We start from the raw sequence: 24614 nt of genomic DNA, 5'->3' as shown, positions 1-24614 counted from the left end.
GAGATCATTATTATTATTATTATTATTATTATTATTATTATTATTATTATTGAGCCATAGTCTCACTATATAGCCCTGGCTGGCCTGGAACTCACTATATAGACAAGGCTGCCCTCGTACTTACAGAGATCCTCCTGACTCTGCCTCCAGAGTGCTTCTATTAAAGGCACATGCCACCATGCCAGGCCTATTGTAACATTATTTATCACACTTCTGTTATTTTTGTCCCCTATCTTGTTGTCAGGTTCCCATTTTCATGAGCAAGAGAAGCATGGCCTTCCCTATTGTTCCCACCCAAACGCATGACCTTGTAGAAGGCCACTTAGAGTGGAGCCCATCGCATGCACACTGTACCCTGGAACTGCATACGCACACACACACCAGCTTCCTCCTTTGGCATGGTCATGGACTCAACAAATGGCCAGAGCTTTGTCAAGGAAACTGGGAGAGAAATATGTATTTCTGGTTCTTCCTACTCATATTTTCACAAAGTTTCTAATTTTCTTAAAGAACTGTACATTCAGAAGTCAAACAGGGCTGAAATGTAGTGCACTGGTAGAGTACTTAGCATGCATGAGGTCCTGGGGTCCATCCCTAGCATTAAATTAAATAGAAAAGAGAAAGAAAATCATATATAATCATGATGAAAATTGAAAACAAAACCAAATAACGCTGGTGATGTGGGATCTTAGTAATGTGTTTCCTAGTTCATTTATGTGTAAGAAAAAATGGCATTATCCACTTTCTTAATGCTTGAACTTAAGATTCACAATAGCTTATTCTGGACCCTCTTGAGAAAGACTGAGAATGTTTCTTTTGGCTACTTGTGGTCCATGGCTATCCACAGACAGGACAGACTGCTGGTTATCTGCAGGGTGGTAGGGTGGCTGTCTTATGTTCCCCCAGTACAGAAAGAACCCTTTTCTTATGTTTAAATCACATAGAACTTAGGGAAATTTATCAGCACAAATGAGAAACAAACTTCCAAGAGACATGACAACAAATCCCAACTGTGACATGTGGGTTTATTATGCAGGACTTCTTTATAAATATTATTGGATAATTCCCCAATCACTTGCTCTTCTTTTATAATCAGGCCAGAGAATGTTAGAAATTTTCATGTTGTTAATATTCTATTATAAAGAAGAAACCAGATCATGTGACATCAATATTGAGGAAACTGATCAATGTGGAGCGCCTGGGGAAAAAGTAAGTATTCTGTAGGACTGTGACTTTAACTATCCTGAGTTTAGATGAAGGGAGGCATGTTCAAAGATGTAGATCTGTGTCAGAAAATATTTCCATATCCCTGAAATTAAAGCTCTTCAGGTAACTGCAAATAGGACATATAGAAAACTAACCTTTTCATTCTTCAAGTCATGGAAATTTTACTTCTACAGATATGACATATTTCTTTTTCAAACTGTTTTTAAAACAATGAAGACATACCTTTTTAAATCAGTTAAAAAAAAAGGAAAAAAAAAAGATTGCTTGAACTAAGGCCATAAAATATCAACCATTTAAATGACTCTGTGTCTTTGTGGTTGGGCATTTTCACACTGATCATCCAGTCTCGGCTACTCAGCATAGGCCACTGCCAAGTCCAGGGCCCTGAGGCTGGCAAGAATTTCCCCTTCCCGCTCTTGCATTTCTTCTTTCAAAACCTAAAGAGAGTTGAGTTTCTTAGAATGATGTTCCCACATCACTCACATGTGTGATTAACTCTGCAGGGGCTCTCTGGATCCATTAGAGAAGAATAAATATATAAACAAACAAAAAGCACTATCACCACCAAAAACATTACCTTAATTACAGACATACCCTGCCTGTGAGTACTGTGGTACTATGTTGTTTTATTTCCTGGAAGTAATTAACTCAATGCGAGTCATTTTAGCATTGGGAGTATTAATGTCTTAAGTTCTTGATTATTAGGATTTTCTCTCTAAATCACAAAATGACAGAGCTTTAAGGGAGTTAAGCATCCTCCTTGGATAGGGGGCCTGGTGAGCCCCTGGAAATTTGTGTGACTTGTTATTCCAAGAAGTTTTCCTGGAGAGGTGTGTACAAGTGTCTGCTTACCCCAGATGGGTATCAATGGCAGACCAAAGGAGCCATTCTACCTGAGCTTGGTGAGCCAATGAGTTTATTGTGCTTACTTACAGTGCACAGCTAAGGGGTTACTTACAGCAGCATGGGTGACCCCAAAGCAGCTACATCATCAGCATGGATGACTTATCTGTAGATAGATAGAGCAGAGCCCCCGCTTTTAGGCCTTTTTCCCCATCCTTTGTTCATTGCTTCGGCGCTTTACAGACCCCATTTACATGCCAGTCTCAACCACTGAGGGCCTCCAGAGCTCTCCTACCTCATAAAAATCCTGTTTCATCAAGAGTCTCAGTAAACTCACAACAGCCTCATCCCAGTCCTGAGGCCCTTGCTGAGCTGACTCCCTTCTTCCCTCGCTGGTGAATGTAGCCCTGGGCTGGGCACCACATACCACCTCTCTCCTGCCCATCTCCTTCACTGTCATTTCTACTTCATTTTATCCCTCCTTATTTCCATCCAGGTTCCTAGTTTTTGGATCCCGGGAGGGGCTATTTAGAACAGATCTAATCTGGACTTTCTTTGTCATGCTATTAGCCTTATTAAATAACAAGCTGGCATCTCCATCTCATCGTCCATTTCTACTTTTCCTGCCAATTCAGAGGCTAGTGTGAAGGGGTGTATGCATAGGCCTTTTCCTTGTAATTCAGACCTTACATGGTAAATAATTTTGGGGTAGATAGCTCAGCCTTAGTCCCATGTCTTACCATTCATTAACAGGGACAATGCAACTTCTGCAGATCCCTTACAATCCTGTTCTCCACATACTACTTTTTAGAGACTGCAATATATACTCTGGTTCATGAGTGATTCTTGGGATGTCCCTGTACTTTCTTGGTGGACCATACTCATCAAGGAGGAACAGGACCTCAGAAGACATAGAGAAAAAGACGCCACCTACCCTTCCCTCTGGGCAGACAACTCAGCCTCAGTTGCATGTCTGATGACCCATAGCAGGAACAATGCTACTCAGAATTACAAGGGTACTCCACCTATGCAGTTATGGGGATGTTATCATCCTTCCTGGGGTGGGACTGTCTGGTGATGTGGCTGCTTTGGGGGGGTGGGGGTCACCGAGTCTCTTTTGAGGAACACTTTAACCATGTTCCTGTAAGGTCAATAAACCCACTGGTTTACCACACTAGACTTAGGTAGGATTGTTATGTTGTCTGATGTTGGAGCCCTATCTGGAGTAAGTAAATGTTTGTTCATGTCTCCCCAGGAATAGTTCACACAACACATGCCCACAGCTGGTCATCACCTGACAGCAGCACAGAAGTCGATGCCCCGTGCCCAGGGCCTGTAGCACACTGCCTTTTCTTCCTGTACTCCTGACTTTCTCCACACTTTTGTGCCCCTGCCTGTTTTCCCTGGCCAATCAGGGCCTGATGCACATGGGGCACCTCCCTGCCCTGCAGAATCTCTTTTCTGCCCCACTCCTGACCAAGTCCCAGGGAAGATGGCACAGAAACTGTAGACAAAGATGAAATCATCTTTCCCTCTATTATTTTTCTAAATTGCCTTTTTCCTACCCATGACTAGGCAGTATTTTCTCACAGCTGGGGATGAACAAATTCAAAAAGATGTTCTCAAATACATGGTTTCCAAAAGAGGCCACTAAGTCTTGCAAATATAAAATGAGAATTTTGAGTGATTGCACAGCTCACAAAAATGTCTCTGGTTAGAACCTCATCACTGATGATTCACTCTGGGCGAGGGGTCCCCCGTGGAGGCTGAAGTCGGCTCACATTAGGGTACTGAGGCCTATTTTTCCTGCTGAGTTAGAATAAATGGCTAGGACGCATTAACCAATGGAGGTCACGAGCGTCCTATCCACAGAAGTGAGGAACATTTCTTTAAAGATGCCTTCCTGGTTAAAAAGGCTTAGTGGACTGAAGTCTATGCTATTTTGCCTTTCCCCTTATGGATAAAGTGTCCATTTTTTCTGTAAGCATTAACTTTCAGAAAGAAAGCTTCAGGGTCAAATTCACACCTTTTATGATAGCAAGAAAATGCCTTTGATGAGGAGGAAAATTTATTACAGCTCAGTGGTGTTTGTCTTGATGCATAAGACATCTTTTTTTTTTTTCTCAAGATAAAAGAGAATTAAATAAGCTGGGTATGGTTTCATGATATAATTACCAACCAAAAGTCTACCTCCTAATACCTTGACAACCAGAATTTCAACATGAGTTTTTGGGGAGTAAAAACATTCTGATCATGGCACAGTTTTAATATGTATCTGTAACTACCATTTTAGGTACTTCCCAGCTCAGCTACTTAAAAAATATTTTTTTTATTGAATTTTTATACATTTCCTAAAATACATCTTGATCATATTTCGACCCTTCCTCTATCTGTACCCCCCCATACCAAATTTCATGCATTCTGTCATATATGTTAAGGCCTATCAAGTCAAGTTTGTGTCCCAAAATGACCCTCGGTGTGAGTTCATCCACTGGATCCTGGTCAAACTATATAGTGTCACTCCCTAAAGAAGACCAACTCTCATTCACCCAGTAGTGATCAGTTGCCAATAGTTCCTCAGCTAAGGTTGGAGCTTCTTCCCATTTGCCCACTTCTATGCTGGGTTTTTGTCTGGTTTGAACTTGCATGGGTCTTGTGCATGCTGTCACCATTGCTGTAAGCTCATTTGAGCAAGTTCCCAGAGGACTGAAAGACTTTGTTTCCTTATGGTCATCCCCTACCCCTGGCTTTTACAGTCTTTCCACCCCGTTTTCTGCAATGACTCCTGAGCCCTGGGTGGCAGAGATTTAAAACAGGAGTCCTATCCAGGGACACAAACACATTTACAAAAGTGTGTTACAATTATAAAATTATGCTGTAATTAAGACCACAGAAATTCAGCATCCCACAAGCTTCCCTATCCATGCCCAGGTCAAAAGGGATGCTTTTTGTAGCCCTTTTGCATTAAAGTCTTTCAAGGACTTACACTTCAGTTTCCAGGCCTTCATGTTTCAGAAAGTCTAAAGCAGGTCCAGGAATTGACACCTAGGCTGTATTGATATAAGTGATTTATGAACAATACTCCAGCTGTCAGTGTGCAGTGGGGGCATACTTGTTGCCTCCACATGGCTTGTAGAGGACAATGGTTCTCAATGTTCCAAGAGGAATCTTTTTCACACAAGCCAAGTCTTTTCTTTTCATGCCCTTCAAAGGAATCATCTAAGATTACTCTTTTTCCCTCCCTTACTCTTTCTTCTGCTGCTCTCCACTGAGCATAAGAAAACTAACATGTCTGGCTGTGTACCATACATCCACCATTACCAGCCTACTAAACTACATTACCAATCCTGGTCACTGCAACAATTCCATAACACTAATATTAGTATCTTCCTCTTTGCAGACAACCTTAGGAAAGTTAAATAATTTGCTTAAGGTTGCACAGTTGAGGTAAAGAACCTGATTCAACTTTTAGAGCCTAAAACCACAGACTCTGAAGCTACTATCTGGATCTTCCAGAGATGATTCTTTACTGTCTATGAAAAGATTATTTTTTTCTGCAAATGCTACAGACAGAATTCTAATCTATTACAGCTATAGGCTAATTCTACCTTCTTCACACCTTCCTACCTTCTGTCTTCTTGATGACTGCTATTAGTTCCTTCCATCATCCACTTTCTCCCCAGTCCACCTTCCCCTATCATCATTGTCACCTCCACACTCTTGTAGGAATGTGTGGTCCAGCCTTTGTGCCCCATCCTTTGATTCCAGTGATCCAGCCCTGGATGTACCCCATATTCTCTGCACCTGAGAAGACACACCCTGTGGAGAAAAACCATGCGAGCCTCTCAAGTACCACTGATCGTGCTGTCATTCTCAGGTTCCTTTCTTCCCCCCACCCTGGTGACTACCTGCAAGGGCTCTTTCTTCTCCTCAAACTTTTCAATCTTTAGCTGACCATTTGCCATCAGCAGATGTCCTTGACTCGTCCTTTCTGAGAGATGAACTCCATCAACAGGAGTTCCTGACACCTATGCTATGATAGCAACACACCTACCTGCTTTCTGCATCTTCCATGCAGCAAGGGGTTGAGCTGACCTAAGTACATCATATCTGTGTTAATCCTAAAATATCCAAAGTGTATTTTTCTTTGAGAGACCTTTCTTATTTTCAGATAGCATGTAAACATCATCCCTATCATGGCCACTGTCATAAACCTGAAGGTTTGGCTGTTTATTCATAGTAGACTATTTTATAACACCAAGTTATTCCTTTTAAAGCCAAAAGAACAAATTCTAGATCCCTGGAACTTAGGTCCTAAACTCTTGAGACTTCCTAGGAATCTTCAGATTTCAAGCACAAGAAAAAGCGACATGCATTAAAAATTAAATAGCCAAAATCTTTTCAAAATTCTAATGTAATTAAAAAAAACTCTACAATTTCCCTCCTTCCACACCAAAACATTACTTTGACCAAAAGATTCCCTTTAAAATATAAAGATAGGACTGGCTTATGTGAGAATATAAGAGATTTTTCTTTAGTCACTTTCCCCTAAATCTTGACAGAGTAGAAATAGATTAGACAGACAAAACTTGGATCAATTCCAAAACTACCTTCTTCTACCCGGGCCACTACAGATGAGTTAGTTAATATCAGCCAGGCTCAGTTCCCCCTTCTGTAATACGAGCTAGCTAATATTTAGCAAACAGAAGATTAGCTCAAGAAAGATTAATTGAAGCCTTTGGCATATATTAAGCTTGTTTCATTTTATGTTTTGCTTTACTGTATGTTCACTACACAAAATAATATGTTTCAGTATATTTTCACCTAGGCCCATTGTGATGGTTTGAATGAGAATGTCTCCTTTAGGCTCCAGGTATTCAGACATCTTGTCCCCAGAGTTGGTGGTGGTGTTTTGGGAGGTCTTAAGGTATGGCCATGCTGGAAGATGCATGTCACTGGGGGTTTAGAGAGTTCTTAAGCCTTGCCGATCTCTGATCTCTAGTCACTCTCTGCTTCCTGTGCCTGCTTGAAGATGTAAGAGCTTAGATTCTGCTCCTCCTCCAGCCACCTCTGCCACCATGCCTCCCTGCCATCATGGACTCTTGCCCCTTTGGAACTGTTAGCTAAATAAACTTTTCCTTTTATAAGTTCCCTTGGTTATGGTGTTTCTATCACAGCAACATGAAAGTGACTAATACAGTGTACTGACCACACTCCCTCTCACATTGCCCTCGCTCATCCCCTTGAGCCCTCCCATTACTCCCCTTCTGCTTCCCAAATAGTCTCTCTTCTACTTCGATGTAATTGGCAGGTTTTGCTACTGTCCTTTCATGCATTCCTAAAGTCATTCACATCACACACTCAGATTTCTACTGATTACACCTCTAGGGAAGACTTTGAAAGTGTCTTCTAGCCAGAAGAAAATAACAGGGATAGAATTTATCCTCCTATATCAACTAAAAAATGAGGCAAAAGCTTTCAGAGACAGAACAACAGGAGGTGCAGGACAATGGTCATCAAGAGGGAAACACAAAATGAAGCCGATGATAGTCTGAGTCCATTCTCTAGAAAATATCTAGGACACATGAAAGAGACATCCAAACAGAGCCTAGGGTCTACCCAATGCAGCATCTGCAGAGCTATGGGCAGAGTTCAGTGACTCAGATTTATCAGACATGGAGTCCTGGATGTCTTCCGAGGGTTTGACTCGGAGTCCTCATGGTGTCATCATGACAAGTACATGAAGGAAACAGCAGTGTCAGGGCAAAAAACAGGGGAGAGGAGCCAGTTTTGAAGTACACAGTGGGCTGGAAATGGGTCCAGTTCTCACAAGTCAGAGAAAGAAACCTTGCAACATATAGATGAAAGTTCTCAGAAATAGTTCACATTGGAAGTAAGACTAAACTATGTGTAGTCCAAAGGGGGCTCTGGCTCACTTACCCAAGCTTGAAAGAATCAAACTGTTACCAAGGAACCTGACTAGATCCCTGGTCAGATCTCAAATATATTGAAGGGAATTTAAAAAAAAATCTAGCTCACTAGATCATAAAATTCAAAGAGCCTGGCAAACAGCTAAGAATTACTTAGGCATGCAAAGAGACAGAGCAGTGGGTTGCCAGGAGAGAAATCAATCAGGAGAAGGAGATTCCGAAATGTCACAGATAATAGAATTAGTAGATAAGCACACTAAAGCAGCTCTTATAAATACACTCCAGATGCACACAAAGGTAGAGGAAAGCACAAACATGATAAGGAAAGACAGGAAAGTTACATTCTTAGAAAAGATGCAATCTGGAAAGATCATGCTCAGTTATGAGAAAAATACATCACAGATGTCAGCTAGGAGGGCAGGGGGTGTGGCCACCCTTTATATCCAACCATGATTAATGATGTGGAGGCTAGACTTCAGAACTGTCTAAGGACCTTGGGTAAAAGTGTCTTTTCAAAAGTATTATACAATTATTTATATAAATGAATAGAATAATGCACTCAATTATACAGCTGCTGAACTCTCAGCTCTATGTTTAAGAATAGAGAAAATCTAGAAAGGAATGAAGTATGACTTTTGCTCACAGGAACCAGCACGGCCTATTAGATAGATGATAGTTATATAAATACACAGTGTGATGTTTCTACAATTTATGAATATACTGTATAACACATAAATAAGGCTTTATTCTGTGGAATAATAAAGGGAAATAAAAGGAAACAAATGATACAAAAGTCACGATGCAATTATTGCATATTTACAAATTAAAGACTTTGACATCAAAACAGAAATTCATTACACACTAGTGTATGTGCATGTACACACTCATACATACCACTAACCAGGATAAGAACACTGGAACCAATTTTAATATGTGAACTTACTATTTGGCTTCCCCCACCCTGCTCTCTGGTGAATTAAAATGCCCACTTGGAGGGAGGATATATGATTTTCCAGTGTGAACGCAAGTATCCCCCTTAGCTTATGGAGCTAGTAAAGACAGCAATGCTCTACTACTACCAGGAAGAGAAGGGAATGTATGTATTTGTGATAGGTATACCCACATCATACAATGAACACATATGTGTATACATCTGATTTATATGTATGCAAACACACAGTTATTTTTAAATATTTTCTCTAGTTATAACCTACTGTTGTGTATAATGAAATGACTAGCACAGTGCAAAGGGCTAGTGAGTAGATTATACACCAGCGTGTGGCAAGATAAAGATTAAACTAAGGGGCATAAATTTGCCAAAAAATATTTTAAATGTTGTAGCATACACAGAAAAAAATTATTCATGAATAAATCAGAAGAACTAAATCTAATACAAAGTAGGCATGGTCACCTTTTTCATCCCAGGAATGAGAACAAATACCATACTATAATAAGCATTAGATAAGAAATGACATTTTTTAATGTTCCTAGATAGTAAGGATATAGGCTATTTTTATTTGTGGACAATAATTTGAGAATAATCCCAGTTGTACTTTAAGTGAGGTCCACTATCAGTCATTATGGATGGTACCAGCAGAACAAAGTATGCTTTGAGAACGGTTGACTAAAAAGCCTCTTGGCTCAAAAAATACTGGAGACACATGCATCATAAACACAACATTAGGATGAGAGTTTCAAATGTATGTGTGTGTATGTGTATATGTGTGTATATGCCCAGTATCTATGTGCCTGTCATATAGAGATCAACATTTTAGTCACATATGGAGATACTGATATCTAAGCCAGCTACCTCCATAATCCCTTTCTTCACTTTTAACAGCTTTCTAGATATAAACCCCACCTATGCTCCTGCCATTGTTAAAATAATCCCTGTAAAACAATTTGAGTAATTTAAAACATCAACAACATGAGTCAGAGTCCACATTCTTACCCAAAGTCCTTCAATAACTTGCACTTAAATTAAATCTATACTCTACTTTGGAAGACTTGATGTGAGGTTGCCCAGCCCCTGCAGACTCACTTAAGCAACAGTCAACCCTACTCCATACCAGACATTGCCTCTTGCCCATATATGCCCATCTTTCCTTGGGCCTTTGCAGGGCATTTTATATTTCTAGAGGCTTCCCATCTTTCCAGAGTCCCTCCTTATTCCCATTCATCTCTTCTGCTGCTTATGTAACTGAGCTTAACTTAGGTTAGGCATTATGTCTTTAGAGAAGCCCTTCTGAACCTCCCGCAAAAATCTCTAGGTAAAAATCAGGCTCCCCATCTCTATCATAACCCACAATTGTTAATTAATCACTTGAACAATTATTAATACAGCACATACTTCAGAAATATATTTGTTCTATGAGTATGACCTGTCATGGAAAGTCCTGTTTCTTTGGTTTCTTATAAAACACAGGGTGCATTTTGAGCCTTTGGTAATATCACAGTGAATGAATAAATTTATCAATGTACTGTCCTAATGTCCTGAGGAGAAAAAGGTAAATAACAGCGCAAAGTGTGTAACAGAACTGTCAAAAATAAATGAAATCAGGCATACCAATTGTGAAAAATAAGTTAGGGGTCTATCTCTCTGAAAGATAATGAGAAATATTTTAATGATCTGCAAAAGGAAAATGAGGGAATTCTGAGCATCATCTTTGAGAAATTTTTCTCATCACTGTGCACCAGGCCTTCTGCCTACCCTGAGTCATTCCTGGGCCAGAGATGGTCACCACCAATATCTGAGAGACTGGTGTGAGCACTATTTTCATGCTAGATGTGAGATGTGGGGTGGTTTACCAACAGAATGCCTCTGAGTGCCCCTGAGCTGCAGAGATGGCTTTGGCAGGTTTCCCAGATGGCATTTGTTACCTTAGAGTACTTCTCTCATTTGAAACACTGGAACCCAGCAATGGACCAGAATCTAGTGGATCAGAAAAGAAATAGATGAAAGAGGGAATTGGGTCAGGGGTCAGACTGGCACCTGAGGAGCAGACAAAGGGCTTCCCTGATTTCACAGCAGAAGCAAAGATGAAGTAGAAAATGCAAAACCATCATGTGCCATGGCTGCCAAAGTCGCTTCTCCATCTGCCCTTCCTTCCTGCACCACAGTGACTGCTTGCTGCATGTTTCCTTCCAAGGATGTTCTTCAAACTTGTCAGGGCCAAAAAGAAAAACAGTCATCTTCTGCCCATCTTCTCTTCTTGACTTTTGCACCATTTACTCAATTTCCAAGGTTAGACCTCTAAGAGTCATGATGATGCCTCCCTCTCCTTATATTCCATGTGGACTCAGTCAACCACTTGTAGTCTTTCTGTAATTATTAATAGATGTCTCTTCGGGCCCTTCACATGATTGCATTTCCACTGACTAGTGTTATTTCATTGTTATCTCTTTGTAACTGCTACAGCCCTGTATCTGATGTCCTGTTACCAACTTTTCACACTGCCATGCATGATCTGCACCACTTATAAAGTCCTCTGCAGAAATTCAGTGCCTACCTCATTACTGCCCTCTTCACCAATCTGCAGTGGCACCCTCTGGCATCCGTTTCTATTAGAAAGATCTTCATCTGCCCTCTTGATCTGTATTTGTTTATTTTCTCTTACCTGTCTTTCTCTCTTGCTTCTACCACATGGCATTGAGGTCTATGCCTTACATTCCCAGTATTCAGCACAGCATCTGGCTCAGTAAATCCCAGTTAAAGGGGTGGTGCTTGAGGAGATGAAAGGATTTAACAAATGCCTCTTCATATCTGGGCACATTAAGGAGGATATAAAGTGTTCCTGGGAGGATTAAACATCTCAAGAAGAGAACCAGGGAAAAATTAGCCTGAGAAAGCAGGAAGAACGAGGAGGACAACAAGGAAGCTTTGTCCTATCACAGCCTCCTGTGAGTCAGTGAGGCTCGCAGAGTGCCAGGAGGCCAGTGAGGATGGGAAGCTAGGAATGTGTGCAGAGAAGACAGAAAGATATGAGCCCCGGGCAAGGTAAGAAATAGAGAAAAAGATGCATATCAACTTAAAATCAGCTAAGGAAAGGCTGTTGACATTAAGAAAAGAAATGCCCCCCTCCATAAAAACAACCCAGAAAAGAACAAGATATAATTTCATGGCCTGAGGACATCCACAGAGTCTCTTTTTCTCCAACTCACCTTCCAATTAATGGTCATAGATAGCTTTGGGCAATCAAGAAAAGAGAAACTGGTTGCATGGGTGTGTCAAAGTTAAGGAACTGATGCCCAGATTTTGGCTCATGACATCCTTGTAAAAGAACAATGTGTATCACAGAAAACAAGTTTTGAGGAAACAGTTGACCACACAATTTGTTAATTTTGAAAGGTGAAATTAGATAGTGTCCACCACCCAGCTAAAATGTAAACAAATGCAATCACAGACTAGGTCATATGAAAGACATCTTATATGGCAAAGAAAAATGGATGTAGTAGAAGGGTTCTCCTCAGCTGACAGGAAAAGCCTCTTACTGATGGAATGCACTGGGGCATTTTCTAAAGATTAAGTTAAGTTTGGGAATCCTATATACTAGCTCCCACCCTGAGAAAACTGCACATTGCATATTTGCATAGTAAAGGCTTGGAGAAAATCCACAAAGAAAGTAATTTACCTGTGTTTACCTCAGAGTTTGCCATGGTTGTCAGACTCCCTACATACTACTACAACATTTGCCCTTCCTAACAAAAAATGTGGGACATGAACCTTCCAATAGACAGATTTAGAAAGTATGCATCAACAACAATCCACACAACAGTGATAACAAAACAAATGAACAACAAAATCAGAAAACCAAAACGAGTTATGGGAGTATAACAAACATGACACACTAAGTGGAGGAAAACACTAACCCCTTGGAGTAGAGGATGCTTGCTGGATGTATATCATGTACATAATGATATATTTTGGACGAAAGAAAACAAATTCAGTGTAATAAGCTCAAGTGGTCCTTCACATGAGGGTAAATGGGCATTCAGGAAAGAGTGGAATCATGATGAAAAATGGGGAGGAAGGTGGAAGAGGAATATTGCTGACAGCATAAGACAGCACATCAGAAAAATACAATATGGTGGTCATAAATGGTGTGATTTCTTGGGAAATTCTTTGATGAAATCAAAGGGTATGAAAAATTGTACCTTGTTTTGCTGATACTTTTAATCTCTCAATAAACAGAAGAACAGTGAGGAATGGGATTTGGTGTCAGTTTAATTTTAACAAATATGGGAAGAGTGCTTGGTCATTTAGAAATACCAGAAACTTTGGGAGAAAGCCAAGTGCTCATAAAAACAAGCCTCTCCATAATCCTGTCAGAGATATTGCAGAGTGGATTTCTTGGAAGGAGCGCTACACTAAATAATCTTTAAGTCCCTTTTGAAACATTAAAGACTGCCTCTAACACTCTGCAGTTGCACCGAAGAACTCCAGAGGTGGCCGACACGAACACTAAGTGAAAGAGCAGCTTCCTCGGTACTGGGGCTGTACTGAAAAGAAACAAATACCACAAGTACAGCACAGTGAAAGAAGACAGAGCTTCCGCTAAACCCCACAGAGCTGCGAGAGTGCAACAGCTGTGCTCCAACAAAAACAGATGGGCATCATACAGTGGATATTTCACAAACAGGAATACATATAGAAGAATTTGATTATGCTAAAAATAAGAAAGTCAATGACGGGGTGGAAAATTGGAAATCTGAATCAGTTCCAGAGTGTGTAAACTATTCTGCCTTTGGAAATAGAATAACAAACTCACAAAGGCATTTTTTTTTTTAAAGAATCAACATTAAGAAAAATAAAAGACTAGGTAATATTTTTAGGAAATACAAAATCAGATTGTTAAAATATGTAAAAATAACCAAATATAAACCAATGGAAAATGACCAACAACTGTCTATGATAAATTAGTGCAGAAAGATAGTCTATTTAAAATTGGAAATTTTAAATAGGAACAAACAAGGTGTGTTTGCCAACTTTCAGCAGCTGTGACACAATGCCTGATGAAAACCAACTGAAAAGGAAGGAAGGTTTATTTGGTTCACTGTTTCAGATATTTTGGTCCATGGTTACTAGATCCCATTGCAAAACAGAACATCATGGCGAGAGCACAGGCAGAGCAAGGCTGGGATGTGAAGAGAGAAGAGAGGCCGGAATCCTAATGTCCTGTCCAAGGATAAATACCCAGTGACCTAACTTCCTTCCATGAGGCCTCACCTTTTGAAGGCTCCACCACTTCCCAGAAATGCCATGTGGTGGAGACCAAATCTTCAATGGACAGACCTTTATGGGAATTTTCTTTCAGAATTTGGATCTTGAAAATAATTTGAAAAAAAAAATTTGAGGTAAAAAACCAGCATGTCATCTCTGTTTATTAAATTAATAAATCTTAAATACATGAGGCACTGGAGAAATTACTTGCCTAGTATATATTAAAATAGTCTCTTCTCTGACTTACTAGTTCTACTTGTGAGACCCAACCAAGTAAAAAATTGTTAACTAATGAAAAGTCCTATGCTGAAAAATGTTCACCATAATATTAGTTGCTTTATGTATATAGCTCTATAGGACTTTATATATAAAGGCTCTATAGAAGTGGACTCATGCATGGTTCTGTAAACCTGGTCAAGAACCCATGGCTGGGGAGGAGATAGACCCTAGGGGGGAAACTATTACTATTGTTTTGCTAAATAGTCATGATGTCTTTCTTCTAAAAACTGATGTTTGTATTCACAAACTAGTACTGCTTTCATTCTTCATCAGAAAAACTTCTTACTACAATGGGTAAGTATGGTTAATGTAGAGACTCATAACTAGATAAAATACCAAGTAATGGTGGAATGCTTAGCCCTAAATGGGCCGTCTATGTCACCCCTTTCAAGGCTTAGGGAACATCGCAGAAGAGGGGGTTGAAAGAATGTAAGAGCCAAAGGACAGGGAGATATGAATTAAAAAGGTATCTTCTGGACATGCATGGTCATTGCATTCATGAACTCACTGTAGCTGTAGTTGTCTGCACAAGATCTGCACATGATGGGCCTGGCAATATTTAATCATGGATGGGGCAGGAGCTCATGAGGTCCCACTCCTTCTTGAGTCAACTGGCAATTAATTCTTTCAGGGGTAGAGGTCAGGGAGTTATTTTTTTCCAGTGGTGTAGCCATTTATATTCTGCCCATGTTCAAATAAATAACCTCTTACCTACTCAGGCTTGGGCAAGAAACTAGCCAAACTCAGTGGGTTACATACAAGAAGACATCAAATTAGGAGGGGTGGGGCTTGTTGGAAAGAAGAGAATTATACTGAAAAATGGAGAGGATGAGAAAGGGAAATTGGTGGTGGTGGTGGCTACACTTCATTCCATACATGTATGAAACTGTCAAAGAATTAAATCCCCCCCCAAAAAAAGTTAAATGGAGAAAAAGCTAATGTTTAGTAAATGTTTACTACATGCAGATACAAAACATTTTTTGTAGCTTTCACATCTAAATGTTAAGATACCTCCATAGCAGAGGTGCAATCACTTTGTTATAGAAAAGGTAAAATGCCTTTACATGAGAACAATTAAGTTCTCTAAATAAACTCAACCAGTAAGAATGAAAAAGTAGAAACAGCCAAAATGGAAACAGAATGGTTAAGTAAACTGAGGATGACTTACTTGATGAACTATTTACATTTTAAAATAAAAGTATAAAATGGAAAATAGTTGAAGGTAATGTGCTCCCCCAAAAAAATGCATAAGAGAGGACTAGAGAGATGGTTCAATGATTAAGAGCGCTGACTGCTCTTGCAGAAGATCTGGATTTGCTTCCCAGCACCCACATGGCAGCTAACAACCATCCAAAACTCCAGTTCCAGGGGATCTGATGCCCTCTTCTGACTTCCACAGGAATTATAAGATATGGGTGCACTTACATACATGCAATACATGCAGGGAAAACATGCACACAAAATACAAGTAAATAAATTGAGCATTTTAATTGAAAAGCATATAGAAGAAAAATTTACATTTAATATGACTGAAACACTTGCATAGGCTAAAAGACTAGAGGAAAATACGTAAGTACTAGCCAGTCACAACAGAACCAGACCTGACTCTAGGTCAACAGCTGCAGCTGACTCACAGCCCTGAGAACACAGTCAAGTTTAGTTACCTTGTCAAGCTGCTAAAGTGAGGAAGGAAAGCCCAGAGGGACTCTGAAAGACGCAAATCCAGTTTAAGCAGTTTGGCTAATACAAGAGATAGAGAATGTAATTCAGGGTGGATACGATAAATCTTCTATAACGAGTAGGGCTGTAATTCTTTTCATGGTAGGTTGCTAGGAAAATCGTAAATTGGTCACAGTTAAAATGTCAGAAGACTCAAAATCCTAAGGAAAAATAATGAATTATTGAGTTTTGGCTTACTCTAGAACTTCCACATTTTCTGAGAGAAATGGGAAGTGAGACAAGAATAATATAATTTCTGATGTATGACTATTTCAATTAGGTAGCTGGAAAAATCTGGGTGGGAAAATACAAATCTTTACTCTCACATTCTTAGAAGGAAGTAGATGTCTAGATGAGTGTGTGATAATAGGCCCTGGATAAACACATTAGCAACTTACAGAAAGTATCCTTTAGGTATGTACACCCCACCCACACAGTAGACTCACTGTCAACTGTATTAATGTTACAGCATTACTTTTGAAACATGGCCTCCCTATGTAGCCAGGTTGGCCAGGAACTCATGATTCTTCTGCCTCAGCCTTTCTAGAACTCAGGTTACAGATGTGTACCACCACACCTGGCTCTCATTGTTTCCCTATTTCCAATCCTCATGTTCTTTCTTGCTGAGCTAAAAAAAGAAACCACATGTGTGTGCATGTATACATGCCTCTTTATATATGCATACATATAATATAGTTAACTAAGAATTTTTCATTATGAACATTGTTGACAAAAGAAAGGGGGAACGAGGGGAGTAGAAGGCATGGAGGGAAGGAAGGAGGGAGGGAGAAACGAAGGAAGGCAGAGGGAAAGGGAGGGAGGACAGTTCAAATTTAGCACAGTGGGCAGAGCTAAACATTCCACAGATTGCTGATTCCTACTTAATGCACACCATCCTCCACCATTTAACCTAATGATCAAAGACAATTGTTCTGCTATTTAGACACATCATTCAGCGTAGTAATTGGCTGTTAACCAGCACATCCCAAGAAGATGGAGACTAGCCTGGTTGCTTCCTACTGGGGCCCCTGCACCCAGCAGGGCTTAGTGAGCACTTGCTGAGTGAGTGGGTAGACATGTAAGTCACATTGTCTCAGCATGCACAGCTCATCTCCCATCTGAGAACCTGTCCCTTAGAGCTCCAGTGACTACCTGCGGACTGCTATATTACCTCTGTACCACCAGCTAGCAAACACCTGTTCTTATACATTAGCTTTTTATTCTTGTCTTCAGTCACTATCTTCTTTTGCAATTTAGGGAGACACGTTTCTTGCTGATACTTATAAGTGTATATATTTATTTTTATTTGCCAAAGCCTGCTCTACATGAAAAACCCTCAGGAAACTCATATTGAATTAAGTGGTAATGACCTTTGACTTGGTGATATTTCTAAATATGCTACCTATTGATTGTATTATATTACTATTTCAAAGTGCAGCAGACAGCAAACTCTGAATTTAGTGTTAGTTGAGCTAAGTTTATAGATCTGTTATTTCAATGCTGGAAAAGTGACCCTAAACATTTGTCTTCTTCCTCTTCTTCCCTATTTGTAAAGTGGGAACATTAACTAGAGCAACAACAAAAAACATGAATCAACCCATCTCAAACAAAAGACTGAAATCATATAGAATGATGTACAAGAATAAGTTTTGCAAATTCGAAAGCAAGTATCAGCTACACTGTTTACCAATACGAGAATGCAATTGTCACTGCAAGGCTGTAGAGAAAAGATGCTACGTGTATTGATGGTTGTGAGGGTGGCTGCTTCTGCAAAGAACGAGGTGATGAGGAAAAGGAATCTCCAGCACAAGCAGCCAAACATGCCCTGGTCATAAACCAAAGGCCATGCTCAGTATCCGAAAGGAAAGAGCTTACTCGACACCTGTCACCCATACCCTTCGGTACTGCTGCAAAGCATCTTCAAACTAGGAAAAGGCTTACCAGACACAAGCTGCTGTCCAGGCAACCCCACAGGAACCATGCCCAAGTTATTCATGGCTGTGGCCCAGGCTGTGGGATCAGTGACGGACATGTTGAGCTGGGTGGTGTCTATTGCTATGCTCCCCAACCCATCAGCAGCTGCAGAAGAAACAAACTCTAGCTTAGCATTGACAGGCAAGGGTCTTTCCTGTAAAAGAAATCACATTTTGAGAGATATGAGGCTTCATTTAACACATTTTCAAGCCATAAAAAAAATAAAGCACTACAATCTGCATCACACATCACAGCAATGTTTTCTCTATACACAATATAAAGAAGTGATTCCAAATAACTTTCTGGAAGGAAATGTAATGACATGGAATTTGTATTGTTTACAGCATGTCATTAAAGAGGTACCTCTGAAAAATGACTCACTTCCTCCTTCCCTGTGAAGCAATGTTTGGTAAGTGACAAGGTCAAGGGGTAAAGAAGAAAGGCTCTTGATAGTAAGTCAACTGCCTTATAGACTAAGGATAAAGAAATGTATCTGTTTCCAAGATTTATGCTGGACCAGTCATCCCTTTTCCTTTTAACTATCAAATAGGAAAATAGTAGTCAAGGAATAGACCAGGTCCTGACTGATTTTTTTTTTTTTTTTTTTTTTTTTTTTTTTTTTTTTTGTTGTCTCTTTGAGACAGGGTCTCCTTGTAGCGCCAGCTGACCTGGAACTCACTATGCAGACCAGGCTGGCCTTGAACTCACAAAGATCCACCTGCCTCTGCCTCCCAAATGCTGGGAATTAAAGGCGTGTACCACCATGCCTGGCTTTGACTGAATTTTTAAAGTGGTACCTTGAAACATATCTCCTCTTTTACCAATGTTTGAGTTATTATAGTAAGGAAATGCAGGGCCTACCTACAATGACTTTTTGGGAATAGTCTTGGCAGTACTGACTTTAAGAAAACAAGTAAATAAAATTAGAAAATTAGTAGAATATATTAAATTTGACCTCATACTTTTTTGATCTTCCTGAGTTTCATGGCTATTTTTTTTTTTTTTTCAGGACTCTGGCCCCTGGTACAATGCCTATTTTCAGAGCTGAGCAAACTTTTCCAGAAAAAATTCAAAAGCTCTTCTGTCTTATGCTGGCCACCAACATTTACCTGCAGCCATCATTTGAGGAAGCTCCTGGGGACAATGGGTGATGACACTCTCAAATCCCACTGCATCTACCATTGAATTACAAGCATCCTGGGGAGCTGAGGTGCTTTGACTGCTAAGTTGTGGGTCTCCTCGGAGATTATCCAATTCTACAAATGGGGAGAGAACTGGGGAGAGAAAGGGTAATGGTAAGAGAGAAATTCCTGAAACACACTGATGTCTATTTAAACTCAAAACAAATGGTAAAGAACCCTGTGCAGCCAGAGTGAAGGTACTTCCTGCCGGTCCCGCAGTGTCTGTCTGGTGGCAGTTTCTTCTTGCTAAGTCACCTCCTCATCCTACCTGGCCCAGGGCTGGCTCAGTAAACAGCAGTCGGAGTGTGTTAGGGCTTAGCCTCCTGCTGAAGCGCCTTCGCCTATGGGGCTTATCAGTCCCAGCACAGCCTCTTCCACATACTGCACATCAATAGCCAGGGCAGATTAGGATGAATGTGATTTCTTTTCAAGTTAAAAAATTAATTGATGTTGTTATTTTGGAAGATGGTCGTCTGTAAAATGTTTTCAGAGAGGACAAAAAGTGCGGTTGAAGAATCAAAAAGCAAGAACTGGCAAAGGAGTTAACAATAGTCAGAAAAGACAAGAGGGAAGAAGAGCAGGCTGTTCACAGAAGCAATCTACAAGGTTGTAGCAGCAGGAGCAAAGCACTTGTTTGTTCACTTCTATGGAATGATGCATTTAGCTGGCCAAAATTTGTTTGGTCAGAATTTTCCTTAGAACTACATGGTAAATATATTAATGGATCTGCATGTATATGTATGTGTGCATATATGTATATCTATGTACTCTTAAAGCATATTTCTAATAAATATAAATAATAACACATTATACAACATAGCTACAAAGGTCTTCTCCAAGACTATGACAATTATAAATGGCTATGCCAGGTGGAGAAGCTGGGCATGCACAGATTCCTATTTTAAGTTCACTTTCATCAGTTGCTGCCTTAGATGAGTGACTTCACAAATCTGATCTTAAGAAGGTTTGAGGTAACTGAGTTTAAACGTTTGTTTTTATTTGGGTATAAACAAAGTTTTTTTTTTTCTGAACCATATTTCTGCTCATTCTTTATAATTAAGTGTTCTAGTCTGTCAGTGTAGCTAGTAAGCAGTTTAGCTAGTGAGTGTTTTAGGCTGTGCTCTTTTGTTTCTCTGATTCTTAGGTCCAAAATCAGTAGTCTTGCTCAGCACTGTGATTTCATGGAGTATCCTGACACTTGAGTGGATATTTAATTCAAATGTAAGGCTGGGTCTATCTCAAGGATAGGTGGAAAACCACCAAGCACATGGTCTGGATGGTTCAACGCATCTCTAGCCTTCACCAAGGGCAGCAAACAAAACAGCAGGGAATGTTTTTCCCACAAACCTACCATCTAGTAGTGGATAATTCCTACTCAGGGAGCAAACTGTACCCAGAACACACATCTCAAACTTTTCCATTAATTACTATAGATTTAAGTGAATCTGGAATGTGCTTATGTAGTGTATACCAATTATCACAGGCAACAAGTGCCATCAGATAGATTCTTTCTATGTAAACCAAGTTCATCAACACACAACACAGAGAGCTTGAGTATTTGCCCTGTAGCTGTGTACTCATCAGCACCAAGGAGAACCTCAAAGTCCTTTTCTCTGCACCTCAATCATTTCAGGCACCAAGGCAGAGCCAGACCATCGTGTCTCATTCTCTTCTCAAGCAACCTGTGCTACAGGAGTCTCAGATCATCACAAGGCCACTATTTGCCTTATTTATCCCTAAATGAAGTGTTGTTGGATGATTTCCTCTGGCTCAAAGCTTCACAAACAGACATCAATCACACTTTATTCCTCATCGAAGGAGTCTGCAGTTTTGGAACACTGTCAGAAAGCATCCCTTTTCTTTATGCCTTCTGTTTCACCTGGACTTTTTCTACAATGTTTTGGGGATGGCGTTAGAACATCTTGGCTCCACAGTCTCTATTCCAGCAGCAGTTCTCACCGTGGCGATTACAGGAGCACCAACTGTCCCTGAGGCCCCTCCTACCTCTACTTTATAGCCAACTTCACAAACTGCTGCTGTTTCAAAAAGTATTCCTTTATTAGAAAGATGTAGTTTGTAAACTTTTATTTATCTCTGTCTTGAACTCTGTGACTTTCAGTTTATTATAGTGCTTCAATTTCCCAACCCAATGGTTTTAATTATGTACAAGTTCATGAGGCTACCAAGGACCTAGGATGGTGTCTGGAAGGTAAAGTTCAGTTGTACCAGGTGTCTCCAGTAGTTTCAAGGCTGCTGAAACATTGTCTTCAGAATATAAACTGATTTTGTCACATGGACTGGAAGAAAGGTGATACTTGTAAATATTAATTAGTACCTGGTAATTTATGAATAGTTGCAAGAGCTATTTTTGAACTCTATTAACACCTATTGTTTCTGTTGAATACTTGCCTCTTTAAATGATTCCAGACCATGATGCTTAATTCATCATTCAAACCAACTTCTCTGCCTTAGTTTTCTTATTTCTAAGCTATAGGAAAGATTAATATGCTTAATGATGTTTATTTACACACAGATATGGGGAGTTAAAAAATATAGCTAACAAAGCACTTTGAATATAATAGGTGATAATTATTGTTATTTTATTTGGAAGTGCAGTGTTTCTATTAAGGTACCCTGGGATCTTCGTGTTCTAGTATATAATTATGTAATTAATTATAAACCAGTGAATAACACTTGATATTTCTAAAAGTAAGTGTTGCCCTAGTTTTCTGTGCCACACCTAAATTGTAGCATGATATTTCATTTTCCACAATTCCTTTATAAAATAATATCCCATAAAAGATGCGTGATTTTTTTTTTGCTCTCTCTGTTTTTTTCTTCCTCTGCAAGTATAAAAGCTTTTAAGAGATTCCTGACCAATTATGAAATTGGTGGTTTCTGCTTACAGGTTTTACTGAGGTATTATTATCACAAAGCAATCAGATGTACCAAATGTCAAGGATAACAGGAGAGCTTTGCCCCAGGCTTAATAGACCTCTAACTTGTTCTTTAATAAAATATACTTAGGGCCAAAATCTTACACCTAATTTCCTAAGTGCTCAACATGACATATCTTTGTTCAGCATTTCATTCGGTTGCACCAATAGAGCAAATAAGTTTTGAAATTCACCAAGCCTACTGGAAAAGAGTACAAGTTGCTCCCACTCTTAATAATGCAATCCATTTATTTCAGCCTTTTCTAACTTGTATACATACCAAGGACAAACATTTTGAATAAGTAAACCTACTTGTGAAACACACACACACACACACACACACACATACACACACTTCCTGTTAAAAAGGATAAAGATCAACTAGGTACTGAAAATATTTTCTTAAAAAAAATTTGTATGACCTAATTCCTTGGGCTCATACCTACCTACTTTAATGGCCGAGCTACGCCTCCAGCCCTCATACCAACCTACTTTAATAGAAAAATAATTATAACGAGAGAAGCATACTTATTAATGTCTTATGAAGAGCTGATATAAAAGCAAACTTATTTCATGTGATATCTGAAGCCTTATTTTAAGGAACTCATTTGCATTATTATAGTTTATAGTAAAAAGATGCATTTTCATCCCAAGTTCATTGCTCACTTCTAGAGGCACTAAGAATATATCTAATATTACTGTTCAGTAGCTAGATAGTATCTTGAGATTACAGAAATGCTCCATATATTAAAATGGAGGAGTATGATATGTATGTTACTAAACATATGTTGCTTATATATTATTGTCATGGTTTTAAAGCAACTGTCTATGAATAATAATGGGAACATTTTTGCTTCTTCTAATGGTGAACTCATTTATTATAGACCATTAAAAAAGAAATAGAAGGATAGAAATCATAATATTTCATATTTGTTTTGTAAAATTCTATTTTCTCTTCAAAAACATAGACCATAAGGGACTGGCTCTTAGTTATTGCAGTGTTTCTCCATAGGATTCTAAACAACTGAGTAGTCTACTGCTTAAGGAGATGAGAGGGAGTTACAAATTTGGGGGCAGAGTGGAATTGCTCTTCTAAAAACAGTAAAAAGAAAACACAAAAGCTGACAGTTTGGGGAAGAGAAGCAGAGAAGAAATCATTGGTAGACACCTCCAGGGAGGGGAAATAGAGAAGATAAGTCACTAGAATAAGTCACAGAGCATCAGGTGGTTTGCTGGAATATTTACAGTGTAAAGAAATTCTTCACAATGCACCAGAGGAGAGATGCCACTGTTAGAAGACCCTGGGAGAAGGCTGGTCCTGACGAATAAGAATCCTAGGTGGAACCTTAATTTTCCAGTTTTTGCAGGTCAATCACCTGGTCAGGACCACTCCTAAAAATGTGGGTTCACTTTAAGTTATGCTACAGAGATGGATGGAATACCTAGTATGTTAATGAGATGGTGAACTTTTCCTGCAGGAAATCTTCATCCCTTGGTGCAGTTCTTGTGGACCTAGCTGGTCACAGACATGCACTATCTGTAAGTCTTCAGGATTCTTCAGAAAAACCTGTAACCTCTCCTTTGCTTCTTTGTATCTCTTTTCTAACTATGCTTTTCCCATTGCTTTGGGCTGCCCCAGCATTTTATGTTTCGTTACTGTGAAGCCCTTTCTCCTCCTTGCCATGTGGCTGATAGTCCACCACTCTCCCCTCTACAATTCTTTCTTCAAGAGAGTTGCTGAGATTCAGGACTGGTCTGCTGAAGGATTTTTCCCTGAATTCTAATAAAATTGTCCTAAAGCTTCTGTTTGAGTCCATTCTTAAATGTTTTTATGAATGAGACTGGGGACCCTCTGAAGCCCTGTTTCTCCCCTGTGCTGCCATTTCTATTCTCAGGGAAGAAAACAGAAGAGATATGGACTGTCCTCTGTTCTCGAGACACTCTGTGCCTTTTTCTGTTCCAGTACTGCGTTTTCCACAGACTCATTAGCTGCTCTCTCCACCCTAACCACTCTAAGCTTAGGATGGCGAAGGAAATCAGCCGGCTTTGCTCTCCCTGAAGCTAGCAAGCACAATACAGGCTGGCTGCAGAAATGTCAGCAAGCCTGACATTGCCCCTTCATTATTCTGAGTAATTATTTGAATGCTGGGAGCACTGTGAAAGAGTTTGAAGATGATAATGCAGGGTAGCAGATAATAGAGATTTCCTAAGATCCTAGATGATATAACATAAAGTTTTGAAGTCTGGCAAATATACAGGATGCTGATTACTTATTAATGATCACTGTCTGCAGATTAGTGGCAAA

The 24614-nt window shown here is 39.6% G+C and overlaps 1 protein-coding gene across 10 annotated transcripts in view; it reads right to left on the bottom strand.

The window, feature by feature from the left end:
- Enox1 (ecto-NOX disulfide-thiol exchanger 1) overlaps positions 1 to 24614 on the bottom strand; it is a 589822-nt gene that overhangs the window by 192555 nt on the left and 372653 nt on the right. For all 10 annotated transcript variants that reach the window (XM_029556969.1, XM_029556966.1, XM_029556974.1 and 7 more), the window contains 2 exons: positions 19302 to 19466; positions 18160 to 18297 (listed from right to left, as the gene is read on the bottom strand). In XM_029556969.1, the coding sequence (XP_029412829.1) occupies positions 18160 to 18297; positions 19302 to 19374 (211 nt within the window). In that variant the 5' untranslated portion in view covers positions 19375 to 19466. The remainder of the gene's footprint in view (positions 1 to 18159; positions 18298 to 19301; positions 19467 to 24614) is intronic.

Source organism: Nannospalax galili, unplaced genomic scaffold (assembly GCF_000622305.1).
Source record: "Nannospalax galili isolate Female #2095 unplaced genomic scaffold, S.galili_v1.0 scaffold386, whole genome shotgun sequence".
Classification (NCBI taxonomy): Eukaryota; Metazoa; Chordata; class Mammalia; order Rodentia; family Spalacidae; genus Nannospalax; species Nannospalax galili.
This window is presented reverse-complemented; position numbering and strand designations above follow the sequence as displayed.